Source organism: Urocampus carinirostris, chromosome 2 (assembly GCF_059441175.1).
Source record: "Urocampus carinirostris isolate Australia breed hairy pipefish chromosome 2, RoL_Ucar_1.0, whole genome shotgun sequence".
In the NCBI taxonomy this organism is placed as follows: domain Eukaryota; kingdom Metazoa; phylum Chordata; class Actinopteri; order Syngnathiformes; family Syngnathidae; genus Urocampus; species Urocampus carinirostris.
This window is the reverse complement of record NC_142350.1, coordinates 26,640,174-26,661,997: the sequence shown is the minus strand read 5'-3', so window position 1 is coordinate 26,661,997 and position 21,824 is coordinate 26,640,174. Positions and strand designations below refer to the sequence as shown.

Here is a 21,824-nt window from a genome sequence, read left to right as displayed (position 1 = left end):
AAAAAAAAAAAATTCATGGCACATGTACATTTAAGGATTTCGCAGCATGAATTTCCTGTTTGGAGCCGCCATGCCCCCATTCAGAATTTATTGCTTCTTGCAGCTATAGGGTTTTTTTTTCAGGGTAATCCTAATCTTCTGTTATATAGAGAAATGTGCAGAGAACAGGTGTGGGAATGGAAGGGCCATATATTTAAAATGTATTAAAATAGTCTTAAAGTTCTCATGGCTGTGAAATGACTGAGTTTTTTTTAATGTGTAGTTTATTTTACCTCGAGAAGGTTTCCCATCAAATAGTTGACAGTAATCCATCCATATAGTCCTTCCTCCTGACCAGTAATGATAGTTGCATTTTGGAAGTCAAAGGGCAAAGATAGGAGATACTCTTTCAGAAGATCCAGGATGTCATTGGTTCTTTGCAAATCCTTCTCTCTTATAATGAAGCAGAGCAAACATAATCAAATGGTGGCAAAATTCCAAAACAAGTGCATTTACAAAGTTAAGTTTACAGTGCATTTATCAAAATACAATAGTACACTACATGCAATACCTCACCATACCTAAAAAGAACTGTTGTCTGCTCCAAAGGTCCTGAAAACATTTTTAATATAAAATCTTTAATCAAATCAAAATGTGTTTGTATAAATATTTAATAAATACTAAATACTGAGGTTTTTACAAACTGTAAACTTTATTTGACCTGTTTACGGCTATATTTGAGAATGCTCGATCTTGGGAAGCTAAGCACTAGGATGGGAGACCACCTGGGAATACTAGGTGTGGTCCTACTGCACCATTTAGCAATGCTGAATTTATGGGTTTGGGTGAGTAATGTCCATAGTGCAAATGGTTAGATGGAACTTGGTTTGTGGCATCGCTTGAGGAGGTGGGATAATAAGTGAGAGGCTGTATTGCCTCCTACCAGGCAAGGGTTCTAAGGAGGCTCTTTACCAATATTCTTGGCTCACTATCCATAAATTTGGAGTCTAAGGTCTGGAAATTGGCCAGTTTAGTTGGCCATCACTCATACAAACAGGTCCCCAATAGAAGCAATGGTTTAATTTTGCAGCTGCTTCTCCTTGGCTGGCTCCCACACAACTGGGGAGAGCAGCCTATATAGTGCACAGTAGATTGAATTATTGAAACAGGTGTTGTGTTATGTGCCAGGGCACATTCAGGGACTATTGGGTGTGTGGGAAAACCACTATTGGGCATGGAAAAAAATACAATGCGACTGGTTACTGTTCGATTATTAAAACGTGTCACTGAATGTGTCGTTTTCTAGCTGTATTAGTTTAATTATTTATTTAACATTATTACTTTGATAATCACATCACTTATATATTTGTTATAAATGCACTTATGTTCATCCACATATTTAAATGAAGTATATACTCTCTGTATTCATTTGATGTTTCAAGGTTTCTATCACTACTGTACTTTCCCAGTGATGTTTGCAAGTGCCCTTGAGTCTACCATACTCTTATCAGAACACTTGCAAGATACAGTTAGTTACAGCCCGAACAAAGGTTTCCTGTTAAGGTGTACAGCCAATGTAAATTTTATTTTCAATTTTTTCGAATGCACACCTTTTCCTATAAAATACATTTTTCAATGCCTTTTTTGAGAAAGCCTGTCTCCTAGTCGGACCACAGTATAATATGTTAAATATATTTTTTTGTAACTTTGTATCAAAAGTCCTCAACTGCTCTCTTCAGCTTCTTTTTACTTCATTCAAATACTTGCTATGTTCCCTGGAGTTGAATACGCAGCGAGACATGGAATCTCTACACCAACATGACACACAGCACTTTTAAAACACAATGAAATGCAACACCAAGGTTTATGAGAACATTCAATGTACTGTATAATAAAACAAATGTCCCCTTTCTCCCCACCCAATATCCCAGAATGCCATAAACACATAAAGCCCTGCTCCATTCAAAAAGCTAATCAAACCTGGTCAGTTCTGAGAAAACATAAAGAAACAGTGACATTCAAAAGAAGTTCTGGGGTGGAAAAGAACTTCAGAAGACAAGCACGAAAGAAAAGGGTCAAGGTTCGGTAAAGTCAAGAGCAGCACAAAGGTTTCCACAAAAAACGGTGTCTAAGTTTGATAACGTTAAGCATCAGCCTGGAGAGGGATGGGCGCCGTCAGGCTTTACTTTCCCAAGACACACCACAGGTAGTGGTTCACTGACGACCGGCTAAGGGATCCGCAAACTAAGCTAAGTATAAGTGAATAGCACACAGAGGCTGAAATATCTGGCATGGAGCAATGCAAAGTTGTTGGTGACATAGCAGCAACTTGGCACCAACCTGCTATAAACTGCAGCAAAAACGGAGAACTTAATAGGCACATAATGACGAGACAATGACATACAGCTGGAGATTAGAAAAGAGCGCTAAGGTGCTCATTGGCTGACACAAGTGAGAAAATCTTGAGGACAGGAAATATCTTACACCAGAAACACCAGGGAACTCAGAACCTGACACAAACCCTATGCCAATAGGAAAAAAGGGGCAAGTGATGGAATCGAGATCGACCGATTATCGAGCAACCCAGCACCAACATTTGGGAATTGCACAGATATTGGTCTCGGCATTTTGATTTATTCAAAACATTATTTAGGCTCAGATGCAGCCGAGCCTCTCTCTCGAACTCTCTCTCGAACTTTCTCTCTCCTGCCTTCTGTCTCAGTCACTATCCACCTTGGGCTATTTGATTGGACTAAGCGACACGAGGCGGAGCAACTGAGGCAAAAGCTTTCCGGACTCTGCTAGTCAGAAAATGCAGACCGGAGGAAGAGTACAGAAATGTACAATATAAAGACAGAAAACTCCCCCGAGAATGTAATAAACATCCCAGGGCTCTACATCTAACAATAAGGAATTGACTAGGGCCAACTTCGACACGACCCAAAAACAGGCCTACACCACAGCATCTCAGTTGGAACCGTCAACAGTGCCGAAAACTGACCAGAGTTGTATCCTCATTGGCGCCCCGAAGACCCATGCAGTTAAGGGATCCGCTGATAATACTGACACTTTAAAAAGTATGTAGAAGAAAAAGGTGTGTGTGTGATTAAGAAATAGCGTAAAAAGTGTACTGGTAGTTAACTTGTTTTAGGGAAGCACCTTCAGGTGGAGACTAATATATTAACTCTTATCAGTTCTTAAATCAAGCATGCGCGTTTGTGAATGAGAGAGAACATAAAAAGCCAGATAAAGTGGAAAGCTAAATGATGAGCTATTACCAAAACATTAGTTTGTCAATCTGGCTCTGAAACAGGAGTGCCCACACTTTTTAGTCCATGACTTCCATTAAAAGTTCCATGCACTTTTTGCTTTAAGGTAATTTAAGACACGTTGGTTCTATTTATATACTTTTTTTTTAGTCAGAGAGCTATTAAAGTTTTATTTGAATTATTAATATACAAACAATGCCGCAATGTGATTCTGTTGTGAGAATGCTGAGAAGGTAGTGTAAAAAATGCTTACTTGCCTACTTACTGTAAGAGTCTCATTCCAGCTGTAGCTCCTAAGAAGAGAGGGGTGGTTTTGTGCTTCATAGCAGGAATGGCAGCAGAAATTTGGCTCATACAATTTTGAAAGCCTTCCCAAGTATCTTTGTCTTTCTTCGGGTCAATTTTTAATTCAGAGATTGGAGAACCTAATAAGTACAATACAAAAACATTATTTTTAACCTTATGCAAAAAATAAAAATCACAATTGTGATTTTCTCAACAAGAAATGACTCACCAGAAACTTTACAGTTTAACTTCTCTGTCACCACTCCTGTCTCATTCTCCTTCTCCCCAGGCCATTCGTACAAATAGATATTGGACCGAGATGATCCTGAGTCAATCACGATGCCATACTGCAATAACAGAAATCATGTTTGAAACCACTTTCTTTTTTGCTCGGATGTTACATACATATTTGTTAGTCAATTATATTCATTAAGAAAACATGGATGATGTGATTAAATTATTTAAGTTTGGTCACACTTCACTGGTACGTACCCTTTACTGTTTGAAATGAGAAAATACTAATTTTATGGTGCAGGGTGGGGTTCAGTTGCCAGGGACCCGCTGAGCCCAGGATCAGGGGTTGGGGCTGGAGCTGGTTGGGGGGCCGACTGGCCTAGTGCCGTGTCACTGGGCTGGGTGTGGTTGTTTATACTGGTGGAATTGGCGTGCCCGGGTGCTACCGGGGTCCCTAGGAGTTGGTTGGGTAGGGGAATGGGAGGGGATGCTGCCCTGTTAGGTTCTACGCCCTTTTTGATAACGATGTGGCTGGTAACATATGTTCAGCTCTACCATGATTCGGGAGAATAATCCCCATTAAGGTTGTTCAGATGATACTGGTATCTGTGGCTAACAGTCCATCCATCTATTATTTGCGACGCTTATCCTCACTAAGGTCACAGGGGTGCAGGAACCCATCCAAGATATCTTACGGCAGTGGGCAGGGGACACACTGAACTGGTTGCCAGCCAGTCGCAGGGCACACAGAGACATACAACTCACTTGCCCATTCACACCTTGGGACAATTTGGACAGGCCAATTAAACCGCCATGCATCTTTTTGGAATGTGGGAGAACACCGAAATGCTCGGAGGAAACCCACGCAAGCACAGGGACAAGATGCAAACTCCGCACAGGGAAGCTGTGGTAGCTGGTATTGAACTCTGGACCTCTGCACCGTGGGGCTCAGGGCTAACCACCCAGCTGTCATGTCGCCGTGGCTAACTATGCTAATTTTATTAAAAATCCTCCTTCAGTTTTCTTTGGAAGATAGGCACCGGCCTCAGTGAAATTGCATCAGGTGAAGGAAAATAAGCTGGCAAAACAAGGGATGACCAGATGCTTGTCATACTCACCAACTCAGCATCTACATTTTACCATTAAAATGAATTGAAACAGAATCAACCCGTTCCAGGGTCATCAAATGTAACCAAAGCCCCATGAATTCAACTCCGCTGCCTTGTAGGTACACTAGTGTTCAGTCAATGTTCATAAATATACCACATGTAGTATAAATAAAACAAAACAGAGGGCTAAGGGAATGCAAAAGATGAAGTTATTGTACAATGCAAAGCTTTATTAGCCAAGAACAGTGAAAAAAACACAACAACTGAATGAAAATGTCAGTCTTGGCACTCACTGTGTTGGTTGTTGTTTCCGTCTAAATCTCGAACTGTTTTTAAAATGTTTGAGACAGTTTTCATCCAACACCTCCATTGACCATCCACGTTTGGCTTTATCGGGGTGCCGTTTCTGTGATCAAAGCCTGTGTTTTTCCCAGCAGGAAATTGCTTCCTCGATTACTGCCTTTGATAGCTTGATTTTGTCCCCAGCGAGCTGTTTTTCACGTGTCCAAATCATAAGAAGCTTTTCCGTATCTTAGTACATAGCCGCCCCCCTTCCTCTTCAGGGTCTGTTCTTGTCTTGAGACAGTAGAGATCATGGAAATGCTTCGCCAGTACTCCCTCATCAAATCTGCAACTTCACTGCCACTTTCATATTTTGTGGTAATATTTTTCTTCTTTTAGATCATAAGTGGAGTCCTAGCTCTCTTTTTGTTTGTATATGTAGGGCAGTTAGTGAAAAGCGTCCCTGGGGGGCGATCCCCTACTTACGAATATTCGACTTACACAAAACTGGAGAACATTTTTTCGGGATGTCGAAAAATATCCAGACATTGCTGTAAGTTAGATTTTGTATTGTGTGCACCTTTTTCCAAGTAGAGGAAATTACTGTAGTGCTTCTTTCCGCCGCGTGGCGCTGTGAGAGGTCACCCAGCATCCACACCAAAGAAGAAATCCGCTTCCTTTTCCTAGTTTGTGTGTAAACATTGTATACTGTATCTCCAGCGCGCTTGGAACTTTGACATTTTTATGGTTTAATATCTCTTGCATCCATTCAATATGATTGGTGTAAAGTGTAAAGAAGAGACGAACTGTTGTTGTTTTTTAAAATGAAAGTGGAATAAGAAAGCTTGATGCGGTGGAGATAATGGTTGGATCGCTTTTTTCTCGTCCACTTTTTACCACGGAAGAGGAAGTCGCCTAACTCTTCCAAAAGTCAGTAAAACTTAACTTTATTTATCTTTATAGTCAAGTCAAGTCATGTTTATTTGTATAGCCCATAATCATAAGGAGTCCCAAAGGGCTTATAGACCACAAGAATGTCAACGCCTACTGTGTAGCTTTACTTTTTAGCACTATGCTTAATTATTCAGCCTCCCTTGTAACGTTATAAGGCATATTGTTTTCTCAAACGTTCTTTTTTTCTGTTTCAAAACAATACAGGTTACTTCTACAAGCCTAAAACATACTTATATAAACCTTAAACATACAAAATATAGCACTGAAGCAACTTACGAACAAATTCAACTTACGAATGAACATATGTAAGTAGGGGCAGCGTCTGCACTGTTTTAGTATTCTTTTTCAATGTAAGCAGGTGGTTTTATTTTGTCCGTTTGGAGACCCCTTATTTTACCTACGTCTTCCTTGGGTGCCATATTCGTGTCAGTGTTTCTTTCGGATTGATAAGGAATTATAGGTGAACGTATCAGCCGCATCTCGAACTCCGTGCTGGTTCCCTTCAACCCAAAATCAACAACGAAAAACACAACGCAGACTATACAGGTGTGCAGGCGACCGGTCCAGCGAACAAGGGTTAGTTTACATGTTAGCCAGGACTCACCTCTATTGTGTACTCCGTGGACCGCCAGTTTTTCTGGATGACTGCAACAGCAATGAGCCCAGCGATGCTAGCCAGGAGGAGGAATAAAACGGTGGCTATGCGACACTTGTAACCAACTTTTCGCTTCGCAGCCATTTCCTGTTGACGAAAAAAGACTCACTTAAAAGATTCAAAGGTCATGGTCATAAAGACATATCGTAGGCATTATTATTATCATCAATGTTATTTAAGGGTTTGGGACACAGATGCAACTCAAGGAAATACAAAATGCAGTTTTGAACTGTTTCCATTTATTATGGCACAAGAACATCTAGACATATCTGGCCCTATTTAAAAAGTAATTGCCTCTCCTTGCTCAATTCTAAGTAACTGTGACTAGCCACAGTTTGGGGAAAGCTGAGTTAAATTCCGCAGGCCGGACCCAAAATTGATTGCCACCTCCTCTGTTATATCAAGAAAAAACTGTTAGACAAAGTGAAGTGGGCAACAAAATCTCAAGATCACAATTGACATGCCATGATGCAAAGAAATTTCAGCAGAAATCAGAAAAAAAAGTACCGTAAATTCCGGACTATAAGCCGCTACTTTTTTTCCCAAATGTTCAGCCCTGCGGCTTATTCAGTGAAGCGGCTAATTTATGGAATTTTTCTAACGGCCACCAGTGGCACTGGAGTATAAAAGGTAAGATTAAGACCAGTAGAATATGTGCGCCAAGAAAGACTGCAACCTCTAAGTTTAAGCATACATTGTCTGTAAAGTTAAGGTACGTTCCGATAATAAGGAAGACGCCCTTGATGGCTATAATTGTGAGGAGGCAGTTGAGGACGATTTTCCGTGAATTTTCACAATTACGGTATGCTTTATTTTGACAGGCACGTTCGATACATTGCGGGCGTGATCCTACTAGCGTGTTGGTACATTTCAAAGGCACGGTTTGGGATGAAAGTTATATTATTATTAAAGCTTTGAAAACTCTCTCGGTGTACCGTCTTTCTACGTAAATATGTGTAACCATGTATAATATGTATTTGCAACTGTATATTTTTGTAATGTATTTATTTTAGAGATTTATTCAGTTATGTGTTCTACGGACCAATCAAAAAGAGGTGGCAGAGCAAACGCGGGCTGATTGGAGTTGGGGTAAAGCTGAGTTACCGGTAGATCTGTCTGTTGTCACAGCAGACAATAGTGGATATATATTTTTCCCAGCCTTAACTTTGGAAATATACATTTTGTTTCCTTGGATTACTTTCAACGGGACCCGGACTTTAAAAGTACCTACCTTTCTAGGGTTGATCAAACCCCACATTATTTGTTTGCTGTTATTAGTGTCAATAAATTTGTTCAAACCAAAAACTGTAGTTACCATCGTGGAATTTACAGCCTGTTCTGAGTTAAACTTGTGATTGAGTCACAAGAATGGATGCAGGCGTACGCGGCTTATACATGGGTGCAGCTTGTGTAAGTACAAAAGTTGCAAATCACCTAAAAAGTGGCGGGTGCGGCTTATAATCAGGTGCGCTCTATAGTCCGGAATTTACGATAATTGAAATCTATCAGTCTGGAAAAGGTCACAAAGCTGTTTCCAGGAGTCAGCACGCCCATGGGAGGAGTCAGCACGCCCATGGGGGGTGGCCGACGCCCCGACGTGTGAAAAGACGGAAGACGAGAGATGGGAGAGCAGAGATGGGAGAATGAGAGGGAGGCTCGACGAAGACTAATTAGACTAATTCGACAAGAATTCGGCTAAGTTCGATGGAATTCACTTAGTTAAATACTTTAAGAAAATAAATCTGCCCCGTGTGGAAATGCCTGTCTCTTGTCAATATTTTTCCCTAAATTAAGAAACGAGCATGCATTGTTAGGAAAATGAATTTTGTGTTTGGTTAATGGAGTCAGATAACTAATTCGAACAATTTAGTAAACGATACATTTGTAAAATAGTTTTTTTCCCTAACAAGATCTACATTTAAGGCTAAAGGACTAATCTCCAGAATTAGCGGTCATTGTGTCATTGCTGTTTGTACATCGCATTGTAAATGCCTAATAAAATAAACGATTGGAAAAAAAAATGGCACAGCATGTGACAAAAACAATATGATGCCAGCAGTAAAGTATGGTGGTGGCGGTGTGATGGTCTGGGCTGCTTTGCTGCCTCAGGAACAGGACAACTTGCTGTGGTTGAAGGAATAATGAATTCTGGTGTTTACTAGAAGATCGTGAGAACGTTCGGCTTTTAGTTTGTGCCCTCAAATTCAAGCGCTCTTGGATCAAGCAACAGGACAACGATCTGAAACACCAAGTCCACCTCTGAATGGCTAAAAAAACAAAAAAGAAGGTTCCCGAGTGGCCAGTTCAAAGTCAGGATTTAAATCCAACTGAGATGCTGTGGTGTGTGCCAAACCCCAGTATGGCAGATTCGAAAAGAAGTGTTGTGAAAGGACTTATTACCTATTACCGTAAAGCTTTGGTTTCTGTTATTGCTGCCAAAGGTGGCCCAACTCGCTATTAGGTTTAGGGAGCAATGACTTTTTTGTGAACGGCCATATAGGTTTGGACTTTATTTGTGTAATAATAAATGGAATCAACATTTCAAAATTACATTTTGTATTTCCTTGGGGTGTCTCTATGGGATATTTGAATTGATTTGATGATCTAAAGCAGAGGTGTCAAACTATTTTACAAAGTGGGCCGAAACTAAAACCAAACCTTTGGTCATGGGCCGAACAAGATAAACATGTTTTGAATGCACTAGAACTTCACGTTTTGTTTTTTTCAACAAACATGAACAGACAGGTATATCATTCTAGAACAAACAAACTTAAACATTGAATAACTTGACATACTTGTTCTTCATAAAAATGTATTTTGTCAAACCTAGACAAATTCAAAATGTGAAAAAAAGGACGTTGCCGGCAACATTTCAAAGGACTCCTCTCACCGCAGCCACCACCTCTGTCTGCCCTCTGGCATATGTTACGGATAACCTTTTTCCCAGGGCCATTACGACCCCAAACATGTGAACAAACCTGTGAAAAGTATTCATATCTCAACTATGTATCAAAAAAATTATTTTTCGACTTACTTTGGAAATATCTCATCTCATCTCATCTCATCAGCCGTACCGCTTATCCTCATTAGGGTCGCGGGGAGGCTGGAGCCCATCCCAGCCATCTCCGGGCAGTGGGCAGGGGACACCCTGAACTGGTTGCCAGCCAATCGCAGGGCACACGGGGACAGACAACTCATTCGCTCATTCACACCTAGGGACAATTTGGACCGGCCAATTCACCTGAAATGAATGTTTTTGGAACGTGGGAGGAAACCGGAGTGCCCGGAGGAAACCCACCCAAGCACGGGGAGAACATACAAACTCCGCACAGGAAGTCTGGAGCTGGATTTGAACCCACGACAGGTTCCCATGACATGAACTGTGCCGCACAAGCGCTAACCACTGCGCCGCCGTGCTGCACTTTGGAAATATGTTGCTGCTAATTTCTTTGTCCTAATTTTCATTGCATTATTGATCTGATGCACTTATAACTTAAAACAGTCTGCAAGCACTACCTTCGAAAAAGTATCACCTATTTTTACAAACATATTTTCATCCTATTTTTCTCCTTTGTCTTTATTATAGGTTTTTCCTAAAATACCATGTACTTCAATGACAAAAAATCTTTCATCAGTATGCCCTGGTTCCCTACTAACTGACGCAGACCTTGTTGACCCAGAAAATGTCTGAGCCAATGTTACTCTCTCATACGTGAGGTAGAAAGGTATATCATGAGAGGTCTTGCCTAAGGAACCTTACTGATGAAGTCTGCTTGTTAGTCAGCAGTTAAAAACAGTGCGTTATCACACCTTGGAATGCTCTTGGACTAAGTGGATTGGCAAGAATCATGGCTCCAACGAGAGAGATGTCTCTTGAGACAAAGACAGGATCGTCAAACTTCTTGAAGAAGGTAAATTTACTTGTATGGTTGCCAAAGATGTGGGCTGTTCACAGTCAGCTGTATTGAAGATTTGGATCAAGTACAAACAGTATGGGAAGATTGTTAAAGTCAAGCGTACTGGTAGGCCAAAAAAGACATGTAGGCGTCAAGACAAACAACTAAAGGCCGTATTTCTTGAAAACCAATAATGCACAAGACAAGAGGAAATGGGAGGAAGTTGGAGTCAATGAAAATGGGATTTTCATATAGGAAAGCTTAAAGGAAAACATAGTTAATGCTAAAACACAAAAGAACAAGATTGCAATGGGTTAAGGAGAGGTAATCGTGGACTGTGGATGACTGGATGAAGGTAATCTTCAGTGATGAGTCATGAATCTGCATTGGAACTTTTGTTTGGTGCCGTTCCGGTGGGATTTTCTAAAGTAAACAAAATTCCCACAGTCCTTAATGATATGGGGCAGCCTGAAAGGCAAAGGCACTGGGGAGATGGCCGTGGTCAAATCTGCCATAAATGCACAAGCTTACATTGACATATTGGACAGATTTCTTATTCCTTCGATCGAAAAAAATGTCCGGGCATGATGAACTTATTACTAAGATGACAATGCATCATGCCACAGTGCAAAAACAGTGAAAGCATTCCTTGGAGAAAGACGCATCCAGTCAGTGTCATGCAGACATGGGACCAAGTCACACATGTGCAAGTCTCAAGTAAGTCTCAAGTCTTCACCTTCAAGTCCCAAGTAAGTCCCAAGTATTTTTTTCTTGGGCAAGTCAAGTCACAAGTCAAGTCCCGAGTCTTAGATTGCCAAGTCCAAGTCAAGTCACAAGTCATAAAAACAGCGACTCGAGTCGACTCGAGTCCAAGTCACTAAGTCTCAAGTCCCCATGTCTGGTGTCATGGCCTGCAAATAGCCCAGATCTCAATTAAAAAACCTGTGGTGGAAATTGAAAATAATTGTCCACAGAAAGTCTCCGACCTGCAAAGATGATCTGCGATCGGAGAGAGTTGGCAACAGATTGATGGAGAATACTGTTTGTCACTCATCAGGTACATGGCTCAGAGACTGAACGGTGATACGTTTTGATAGTTACCGTATTTTCCGCACTATAAGGGGCACCTAAAAGTCTTAATTTTTTTTCAAAAGCTGACCATGCGCCTTATTATACAGTGCGCCTTATATATGGCTCAATATTAAATTCGCAAGGTCTCGCAACTTACGCAACAGCCGCCGACTCGATTTTCCCCCGAACGTGGAGTAGTCCGCGGTGTATGCTGGGATTTATATACCGGCGTTTCATTGGCTAACCAATGTGTCAATCATTATTTGAATCGATCGCTATTGGCTAAAGTTATTCGGAGCCTCGGATTGGCTAGAGGGCCAAAACAAACCCTGCAATTGGCCGAAAAAGATGTGTCAATCATCCGTTAAATCGATCGCTATTGGCTGAAGTTATTCTGAGCCTTGGATACGCTAGAGGGCCGAAACAAACCCTGCAATTGGCCGAAAAAGATGTGTCAATCATCCGTTACATCGATCGCTATTGGTTGAAGTTATTCGGAGCCTCGGATACGCTAGAGGGCCAAAACCAACCCTGCAATTGGCCGAAAAAGATGACTGAATAGCAAGCTTGCTAAAGTACGCCATAAAGAAACATGTTTCATTAGTCTGTATTTGTAAACATTTTACTCTTCTGGATTTACTACACTCACAGTTGTAAGAAGACCATGATTGCGTATCATTATTGAACGTGAGAACTTAGGTGAGCTATGCGGCTTTATATTTTCCCGGTATCTTGTTTTAGAACGATCTTGATGTTGCTGTGATGAGTTGAGTGAATTAAACTCAATTCCAAGTGTTTATTGTCATATGCACAGTAAAGTTGCGAGCGAAAAAGAAAATAGAAAGTAAGGAATGGTTGGCATTTCTTGAATTCCAAGACTTTAACCTTCCGAATGATATTTGAAATGATGCATTTAAGTGACATCGTACGGACACCGCATCCACGTATTTGCTTCTTTGCAAGCTTTGGGAATGTTAAGGGGGTAATCAGTTGGACTGAATCATCTGACTGTTTTGTCGACGTTCCCATTGTAGCGCCTTATAATCCGGTGCGCCTTATCTATGGAAGATATAGGACCAAAAACTATTTTTGGGGGGTGCGCCCTATAACCCGGTGCGCCCTATAGTGCGGAAAATACGGTACTTCTTTCTCTGTTTTTCATGATTCCGTATTTTTTGTTTGTTTTTTAGGCCCCTTTTTTATACAGTTGAGTTCATTTAAGTCATTTTTTTGAGTCCCATTTTCTTTTCATTTTATTCAGTCTTAGAACTGATAATACACCAGAAATCAAAATTGGAGCACAACAATGATTTGGGCATGGGAAATAATTCTGAAGGTTTCAACAAACAACAATTAGTAATAGGTATAAAGGATATTAGGAGCAGTTTGGGAGCCTCTCAGTGAGCCAAGCCAAAAGAGACAGTAATCTAAATAAAGCTGTCCTCTTGGGTGCGGCCAGTGGGGGGTGCTTCACATGACTATGCCATAAAGACTGAGAGCAGGCGTGTGGGTGTCATTGTCATGCACTTTTAAAAAAAAAAACTTTTCATTTATTGCATGGTCTGTAGAGTACCACTGCCAAGAAATATGGCAATGGCAATAATTTCAATTATTTTTAAGCACTACACCCACAATTCAAGCATTTTCCTGACCTGGAAAACACAACGTTGAAATTCAAGCATTTTCAAGGATTTCAAGCACTTGTACGAACCCTGCTACAAGTATATAAGGAAATACCCGTTAATATGATAGTTGCTCATTATTCAAATGAATTTTATTTTTTTTGATGAATAAAGTATTTTTTTACCACTCGCACATGCTAAATAACACACACTGTCTCTTTAATTGCATTGAGTGGAAATCGTTTTTTTTTTAATCTGAGGGTCATTGCTGAACTCATTTAAAACATTTAAAAGAAATAATTTGTCATGGCCAGCATGGTCGATGTGGCGACCGGCTGGCCACGCCCCCTGGGCACCAGCTGAAGCAGATCAGCTAATTGCGTGTGTGCTACTTAAGGCTGGGTTGTGGGTTTTGCGGGTGCTGGCTCATTACACATTTTCCGTTCTGTTATGCCCTGTCCTGTTTAGTTTGAGTCGGAGGAAACCTGTACTTGCCCATTCTGAGTGTAAGAATGTTTTTGTTCTGTTTTGTCCCGGAGTTTTGGACGACTTTTATTTTGTTAAATCAAAGTTATGATTGTCAACGCAATTGAGTTCTCCCTTCCTGCCTCCTGCCTCCGTTCTGGTCCGGTCCACCCTCGTGACATAATTAGGTTGACACTATTCAAATAAAAACTATTCAGACAAGTCATTTCCCTCCTTTTTAGTACAACACAATGAAAATAAAAATGAATGAATAAAAAACGTTAAAGGGACAGTGTGTAATATAATTTCTAGTGGTCCAAAAAAACTTTAATTCACTGAAAAAAACGTTGATTTGAATACTAGGCAACAATACATGAACTATCATATCAATGTTCATTTTTATACAAAAATTATTAGTCGAGGAATTTAAATTTCTTTTAATCCCCACATAGGTCGCTGCCATGTTTTTCCGGTATCCATCCGCCACGCTCTGTGGTACTGGCCCTCGCTCGCACCAGTCAACACAGTGCCATCTGGTGGTCAAATATTACACACCAGGGCTTTAATTCTTTATATAAAGGAAACTGTACAAATAATACTTCAGATTTGAAATTAAATTGTATTCTAACATTTGTTTGTAAACACTGATGTTTTTTCAATGGCTCTTGTGTCGACGAATCATGTAGTTTGCTCGGGTTTACTATGTTATTGTATGAAGACTTTTTGTGAATTATGTTTCTTGGCCCTGAAAAGAGTTCCATCTCAAAGGATGCAGTAACATGAGCTCATTGATTAATGGTTTTGCTGACCAGTGGATTCATGTTGTTATGTTCCAAATCATTGTTAGGAGTTTAACTGAGACAATGTCGGAGGAGCATTGTTTCTTTTTTTTTTGTTTCACCTACTTCAAAGAATAAAATACATATTTGAGAAACTTGAAGCATTGTATACTCCAGGGGTCGGGAACCTATGGCTCACGAAGCTCTTTTCATAATTACATATGGCCTGGAGACGTGAGCGAGCTAAGTGGCTGCTCAGGGCCTTGCAACCACTAGGGGACCCCCAAGTCGTTACTTTGTGTGTCCACTAGAAAATACTTCTTCAGAAATACAAAAAAATACTACACAATAACTACAAAACTAAATATCAAATAGAGTGCTTGAAAAAAGGGACCTCATTTATGATTTTGCTGTCGTTCTGAAAATAAAAAATTGGATAGAAATACTACAAAAATACTACTACAGTGATACTATTCTACAAAATACTACTACAGAATTATTTACTCCAAGAAATACTACTAAGGAAATACGACAAAAATTCTAAAAAAATACCACTAAAACACTGCTTTGGAAATACATCAATTATAATTCTACTGAAATACTAAAAGAATACCAATCCATAATAGTATAATATAAAAAAACTACTAAAGAAATATTATTAAAAAATACTACTATAAGGGTTTTACAACAGAAATACTGCAAATTACACCTATAGCAATACTAGAAAAATTCCCATATGGAAATATTACAAAAATACTACAAAAATGAAACCAAAGTAACACTGTACTACACAAATACTATAGAAATAAAACAAACATTCTTATAGAATACAAAATACAACAGAGTAGAATTTTTTTTTTAAATATAATACTGCAGTAATACGACAAAAATACCATATTCATAAAACTAATGTAAATATACAAAAATACAATAAAAATACTACAGATATTGGCTGGCAACCAGTTCAGGGTGTCCCCTGCCCACTGCCCGATGATTGCTGGGATGGGCTCCAGCACCCCTGCGACCCTACTGAGGATAAGCGGCGCAGCTAATGAAATGAGATGAGATTCTACAGATATACAACAAAAAAATCTACTTTCAAAATTCGACAAAAGAACTACAGAAATACGAAAAAAACATCTCATCTGCGCCGTCGTGCTGCCCACGAAAAAAACATTACTTTGGAAATACTACATTTCATTAATTCAGAAATACTACAAAAATAGTACAAAAATGAAACTACAATAACAACAAAAAAACTACCGAACTTCTAACTACTCTAATACTTGAAAAAATTAAATTCAATTTAAAAAAAACTACAGTTACAGTAATACCTCAAAACTGAATAACAAATTAAGTGCTTGAAACAGGGACCTAATATACTACTTTGCTCTAATTGTGGCCGTATCAAAATCAATTTGATGAAACAAGTCTATTTTAAAAGAAGTGTAACATGTCACATGCGGCCCCTGACAACAAATAGTTGCCCACCCCTGGAGTAGAACATGGAATGAGTTCTAGTAAGTATGCAAATTAACAAGTAATAGGGGGCCCCAAATTTCATTTTGCTTAGGGCCCCATGAAGGCTTGGGCTGGTCCTGTTCGGAGATAAAAAAAATAATTTTCGGTATTATTTAATGTTTTGTTATACTCGGAACGATTACAGCATGTTAGAGGTAAAATCCTAAAAAATTCAGCCCGACCCGATCCGAGTTTCGATTTTAAAAACCCGAACCCGCCCAAACCAGACGGTTTGATAAACGAACCCTAAATGAAGCCGAAGCTTTAATTTGCCATCAAAGTAAACACGAAGCTTTACGTACTTGAGCGCTGAACTGTGCGTTTCGGCTGAACTATGCAGCTTGGGGTTTCTCTGGGGCCGAGTCCCTCGAATCAAGAACGAACAGTAAGTTCAGCGCCTAAATGAACGGTTTGGTGCATCTCGGCAAAGTGGAGGGAACAAAACTGAAACTGAACACAATGGCACCAAAAAGAAAATCAAATTCTGCAGATTACAAGCTGCAAAAGTGAAAGACATGTCCAAAAAGAAGAAAGATGGTTTGTAAAGCTTGTGGGTTATTGGCAAGAAGCAGAAATGACGTCTGATGTGAGGGAGGTAGGACGAGGAAGCCGTGCGTCTCACAGAGGATGAATATTTATTTGGATTTAGTGATTTTGAGTTAAACTGATTGTTTGGTAAGCATTTTCTTTATCTAAACAATAATTTGAATAAAAGTATGTGCATGCTTTGTAGCGTAATATATTTTTTTTTCTTTTGAAACATGAGAGAGAGAGAAGCCTGATTTAATGATTGACATTTTAAACTAGTATGGCCCGAAATTTGGTCAGGTCGTGTTCGGACCCATGCCAAAAATCTTACTTCTACCGCATGTGCAAAGCCTTTGACGATATTCTTTGTTCAAAAGGTTCAGTCAAAAATGTAACTACAGTTTACAGTCAAGGTTTCACACTAACGGTCCCCGGCTGTATATTGCTAAATGATCCTTTATATGGAAGTTCATTAAACAATCCATGTTCATTTTTGAGACACTTTATGATGAAAAGCCACATAACAAACTTTAAATACCCAGAATCTCTACCATAGCACTTAGAGCAATTTGATTGGGCGAACACTATAAATGAGCAGATACATACACACAGCACTGCTTAGAGCCATCTGAACTGAAGGTAAATACGTTTGTATCCTTGTTTGCTTTATTTTGTGTCATATTTTACTACAACAGAAAAAACGCATAAAAAAAGGAAAGTTGAATGTGAGGGCAGCCAAGATAAATATATATATATATATTTTTTTTACCAAAATCCTAAACAACTTGGTCCGTGTCATTGTTTGGTCCCTGCAGTACCTCTTCCCCCCAAAAGATGGCAGCTTTGAGCCATTTTCCAATCCCATTCACTTTTCCTCTCCTCAGGGTTTTGCAATTTGACAACCAGCCTCCTCTACTATAAATACCTAAGGTTACCACCTCACTTTCCTTTCATTTACCGAAACGACAAGCTTCAGCTCCCAGGACCGCCTCCTTCAATTCCCTCCACGTTTCAGTTTTTCCACTCCAAAACCTGCCACTCCAACCCTCTTCCTTAAGGTTACCAAGTTTCCTTTTCAAGATTCCCACCACCCCAAGATCCCCTCTCAAGTTTCCCTCTCAAGTTCTCCTTCGCTGCAATCCCAGAACCATACCTCGTTTTTGCCAGGCAAGACGTTTGTTGTTGCTGTTTAAATAAACATCCCCCTAGTGGGGTAAGACTTGTGTTCCGTTTTTTGGGTCTGTCCAACACCTCGTGACAGTCTGCCTAACTGTCCTAGAGACTGTAGCCGTTTTCAAATAATGTCGAGAAGTACTGCCAGACAAAACTTGCTGTCTGCAAAAAGCTAACTGGAAACGAACGCTGTGAAAAGGTGAAGCAACTGGAAGCTGTTTTATGAGGCCTTGCGAGTCGAATGAAAATCTTACAAAGGCGAGCTACGAGGTCGCGACACTGATCGCCAAGCACTGAAACCTATCACGGAGGGTGAATTTACTTAAGACTATTTCAAAGAATTTCAGGCTGGATTTTCAGTTTACCAAATCTGTCCCGTTTTCTGAAAAGTTTGGACACCCGTAAGTGGTTTTATAAAATCACCTGCCCAGGTGTTATCAGTGGAACAGAAAAAGGAAGAAAAGTGTTTGAACTGGAGAACAGGGCTGCCTCCATTCAGAATAGCTGGAGAGTGTGCATGAGTACATGTCGCAGCCAAAGGAAACACATATTCCCCTGTTGTAGTGAGAGAGCCAGGTCTTTCGAGGCTAGAATTGCTGTTCGGATTGTATTTGTCGCTTTAATCAATGTATTATTAATTAGTATGTAGCATTATTCGCATTACGACTAAAAAATGGGGAAAATATTGAAAGAAAAAAAAGGAAAAAATACAAAAATGAAACATAAAAAGAAAAATAATGTGGGTAAAAGAAACAAAAAAAAGGTACAGTCAAAAGCTAGGAAAAAGGAGAAACGGAAAAAGGGAAATAGCGGGAAAAAAGAAATAAAAGTGAGGTAAAGTTACAGAAAATACGACAAACCTAAAAAAGGAATGAAGAAATAAAAAAGGGAAGAAGCAGGAAAAAAGAAAAATACAAACATTGAAAAAGGGAGGAAAGCAAGAAAAAAGAAGTAAAAAAGCCAAAAAAAGAAACAAAAAGAGAAAAAAATGCAGAAAAAAGAAGGGAAAAGAAGTGGATAGCTAGGAAAAAAAGAAAAAAAAACTAAAATAAAAAAGGAAGAAAAAAAGAATAAAAAAGTAATCATGTCAAGTCATGTTTTTTGTACAGCCCTTAATCACAAGGAGTGCCAGACCAGATTATAGCAAACTACAGACTACACCATCCCCTGATCTAAAACCTACATGAGGGCAAGGAAAAAACTCAAAAACCTCACTTTGGTAGGTATCTTTCCAATAATAATGTAATTAATTACTTAAAAAAAATTCACTAAACTATATTATAATCTGTTTTTTCACTCTGCAGTAAACTTAAAACTCATTTAAAGATTGAATCTTTTTCCAACTAAGCAACTTTAAAGTCAAGCAACTGGAATCTCAGCGTGACACAATGAAATGTCAATTACAAATTCTTGATTTTTCCATACAACAACAAATCAACACGAGAATAAACCACAGCAAACAGTTTTCATTTTAAAACGAAGACTGAAAACATCAATTACAATATCTACGAATGTAAAAAATGATAAAATAATTTGTAACTTTTTAAATACTCAAAAAATGTAAAGTCAACATCGCAGAAAACATGGAAAATAAATGCATATTGACCCACTTTATGTCCATTGTCCCCCAAAAATAATACTGCAGAATTACAACAGAACTACTACAAAAGTACTAAAAAAACTAATCAAATGTAATCTATTATTTTGCTTTCTTTCTGAAAAGAAAAAATGCTTTTGAAATATTGCAAACAAACGTATAGTACAATATAACATTGGTAAAATGGCGGCGCCCTCTGTTGGCTGCGGCTGCATCGGCTCGCTACAACGGGTCAGGTGTATCGACATTTCGTTCTTACAAAGAATGACAATACAAAGGAATTTATTATTATTATTATTATCATAATACTATGATACAACATTGCTACTACAGAAATGCTCCAAAAATCAACTACAGACATTTTAAAACAATACTAAAGAATTACTGCAGAAATTCAACTTTATACTACATACTACAAAATACTAAAATACTACCAAATTCTCTAGAAAGACTGCAAAAATACTCCAAAATGCTACTATGGAAATACTTAAAAAGATTTCCACAGAAATACTACTAAAATACAGCTACAGTAATACTTTAATACATAAAATACTACTAAAAAACTACAATATACTAAGAAATACCACAGAAATACATAAATATTATGAAAATACTACTGTGGAATTACTAAGAAAAATACATCTGCACAAATACTACAAACATTTAACAAAAGATATATTACAAAAGTAATTGTATGGGAATTTATAGAATTACTACAAAAATTCTACCGCACAGATACTATAAAAAATAAACTACAGTAGTAATACAAAAAAAGACTGCAGTAGTACTACAAAATACTACTATGGAAATATTACAAAAATGCAACTGCAGAATTACTACAAGAGTACAACTACAGTAATACCACAAAGTACTACACATAATTAAACAACAATAACACTGCAAACATATTACCACGGATATGCTACAAAAATGCACCCGCAGAAATAATATAAAAATAAAATTACAGTAATACCAGAAAATACTTCAAAAATCTGACTGCAGATATACTACAACAATTAAACTATAGTAATACTACAAAAATACTTCTATGGAAATACTGCAAAAAGGCAACTGCAGAAATACTACAAAAATAAAACTACAGTAATCCCAGAAAATACTACAAAAATCTGACTGCAGAAATACTACAAAAATTAAACTATAGTAATAGTACAAAAATACTACTATGGAAATACTACAAAAAAACGACTGCAGAAATACTACAAAAATACAAAAAATACAATATACAAATATAAAAACACAACTACAGTAATACTATAAAACTAAATATCAAATGTAGTGCCTAAAACAAGGACCCAATTTTAATTGTGAGCATTTCAAAACCAGTTTGATGAGACTAATCTTATTCAAGAGCTACAATACAGAAAGTAAATGTCTGCATGTATATTGATCTATGAATGAAAACAATGGATAGGGCTCCAGGATTGGCCCCTTGGCCAAATTTCTTAACCCCTTCACTCCAAATAGCGCTCTGCACTATATAACTATAAATTATGGCCACCCAGAAACGCAAAAGTCAAAGACAAAAGTGGGAAAAAGATGAAGACGGGTCCCAAAGAATGCTTTCCTTTCTATGTCTGCGGTTAGTCTTTCAAAGCAAATAAGACATATTTGCACATGCTACTCGCTCTACTTGTAGGAACTAGTCCTCAGGCATGCAATATGTCCCCTATTACATTAGTCATTCTAATTCCTCCTTTTCTGGGTTTTCCTACCTCAAACGGCTGCTCGGTGTCGTCTCCGGGAAGACCTCGAGGAGATGAGTTCCGTCTGATAGTGTGGGAGTGAGATGGCTCCGTGGAATGGGAGTGGTCTGAGGATTTACCAGCCCACTGGGAACCGAATTCCCAATTTCCAGTCATGTTAATGATGCACAGGCGAAAAGCAATGGAAAAAACAGACGAATCAAGTGGCTGAGGAGAATGACAGAGAAATACATTATTATACTATTGCCATCATACAGTACAGACACTCCCCTACTTACGAACATTCGAGTTACGAAAAACGGTACCCGGGGAGAAAAAAAATTCCGGATATCGAAAAATATCCGGACATTGCTGTAAGTTAGATTTTGTATTGTGTGCACCTTTTTTGGAGTAGAGGACAGTACTGTTGTGCTTCTTCCCACCAGGTGCACTTGGGAGGTCACCCACCATCCACGAAGAAGAAATCCGCTTCCTCTTCCAAGTTTGTGTGTAAACACACTGCACCTTATCTCTAGCGCTCTAAGAACTAAGACATTTTTATTGTTTAATATCTTGTGCATCCATTCAATATGTTTGGTGTAAAGTGTAAAGAAGAGGCGACCCGTTTCATTTGAAGCAAAAGTCGACTAAGAAAGCCCGATGTGGTTGAGAAAATGGTTGGGACGCTTTTTTTCGGCCACT

The 21,824-nt window shown here is 38.9% G+C and overlaps 1 protein-coding gene across 1 annotated transcript in view; it reads right to left on the bottom strand.

Moving 5' to 3' along the window:
• Positions 1–21,267, bottom strand: part of entpd3 (ectonucleoside triphosphate diphosphohydrolase 3) — a 40,666-nt gene extending 19,399 nt beyond the window's left edge. Inside the window, exons 1-5 of the mRNA XM_088327884.1 lie at positions 21,153–21,267; positions 6,717–6,854; positions 3,763–3,880; positions 3,514–3,673; positions 273–432 (exon numbers count right to left, since the gene is read on the bottom strand). Coding sequence (XP_088184010.1) covers positions 273–432; positions 3,514–3,673; positions 3,763–3,880; positions 6,717–6,851 — 573 coding nt within the window. The 5' untranslated portion in view covers positions 6,852–6,854; positions 21,153–21,267. The remainder of the gene's footprint in view (positions 1–272; positions 433–3,513; positions 3,674–3,762; positions 3,881–6,716; positions 6,855–21,152) is intronic.
• Positions 21,268–21,824: the final 557 nt, after the last annotated feature.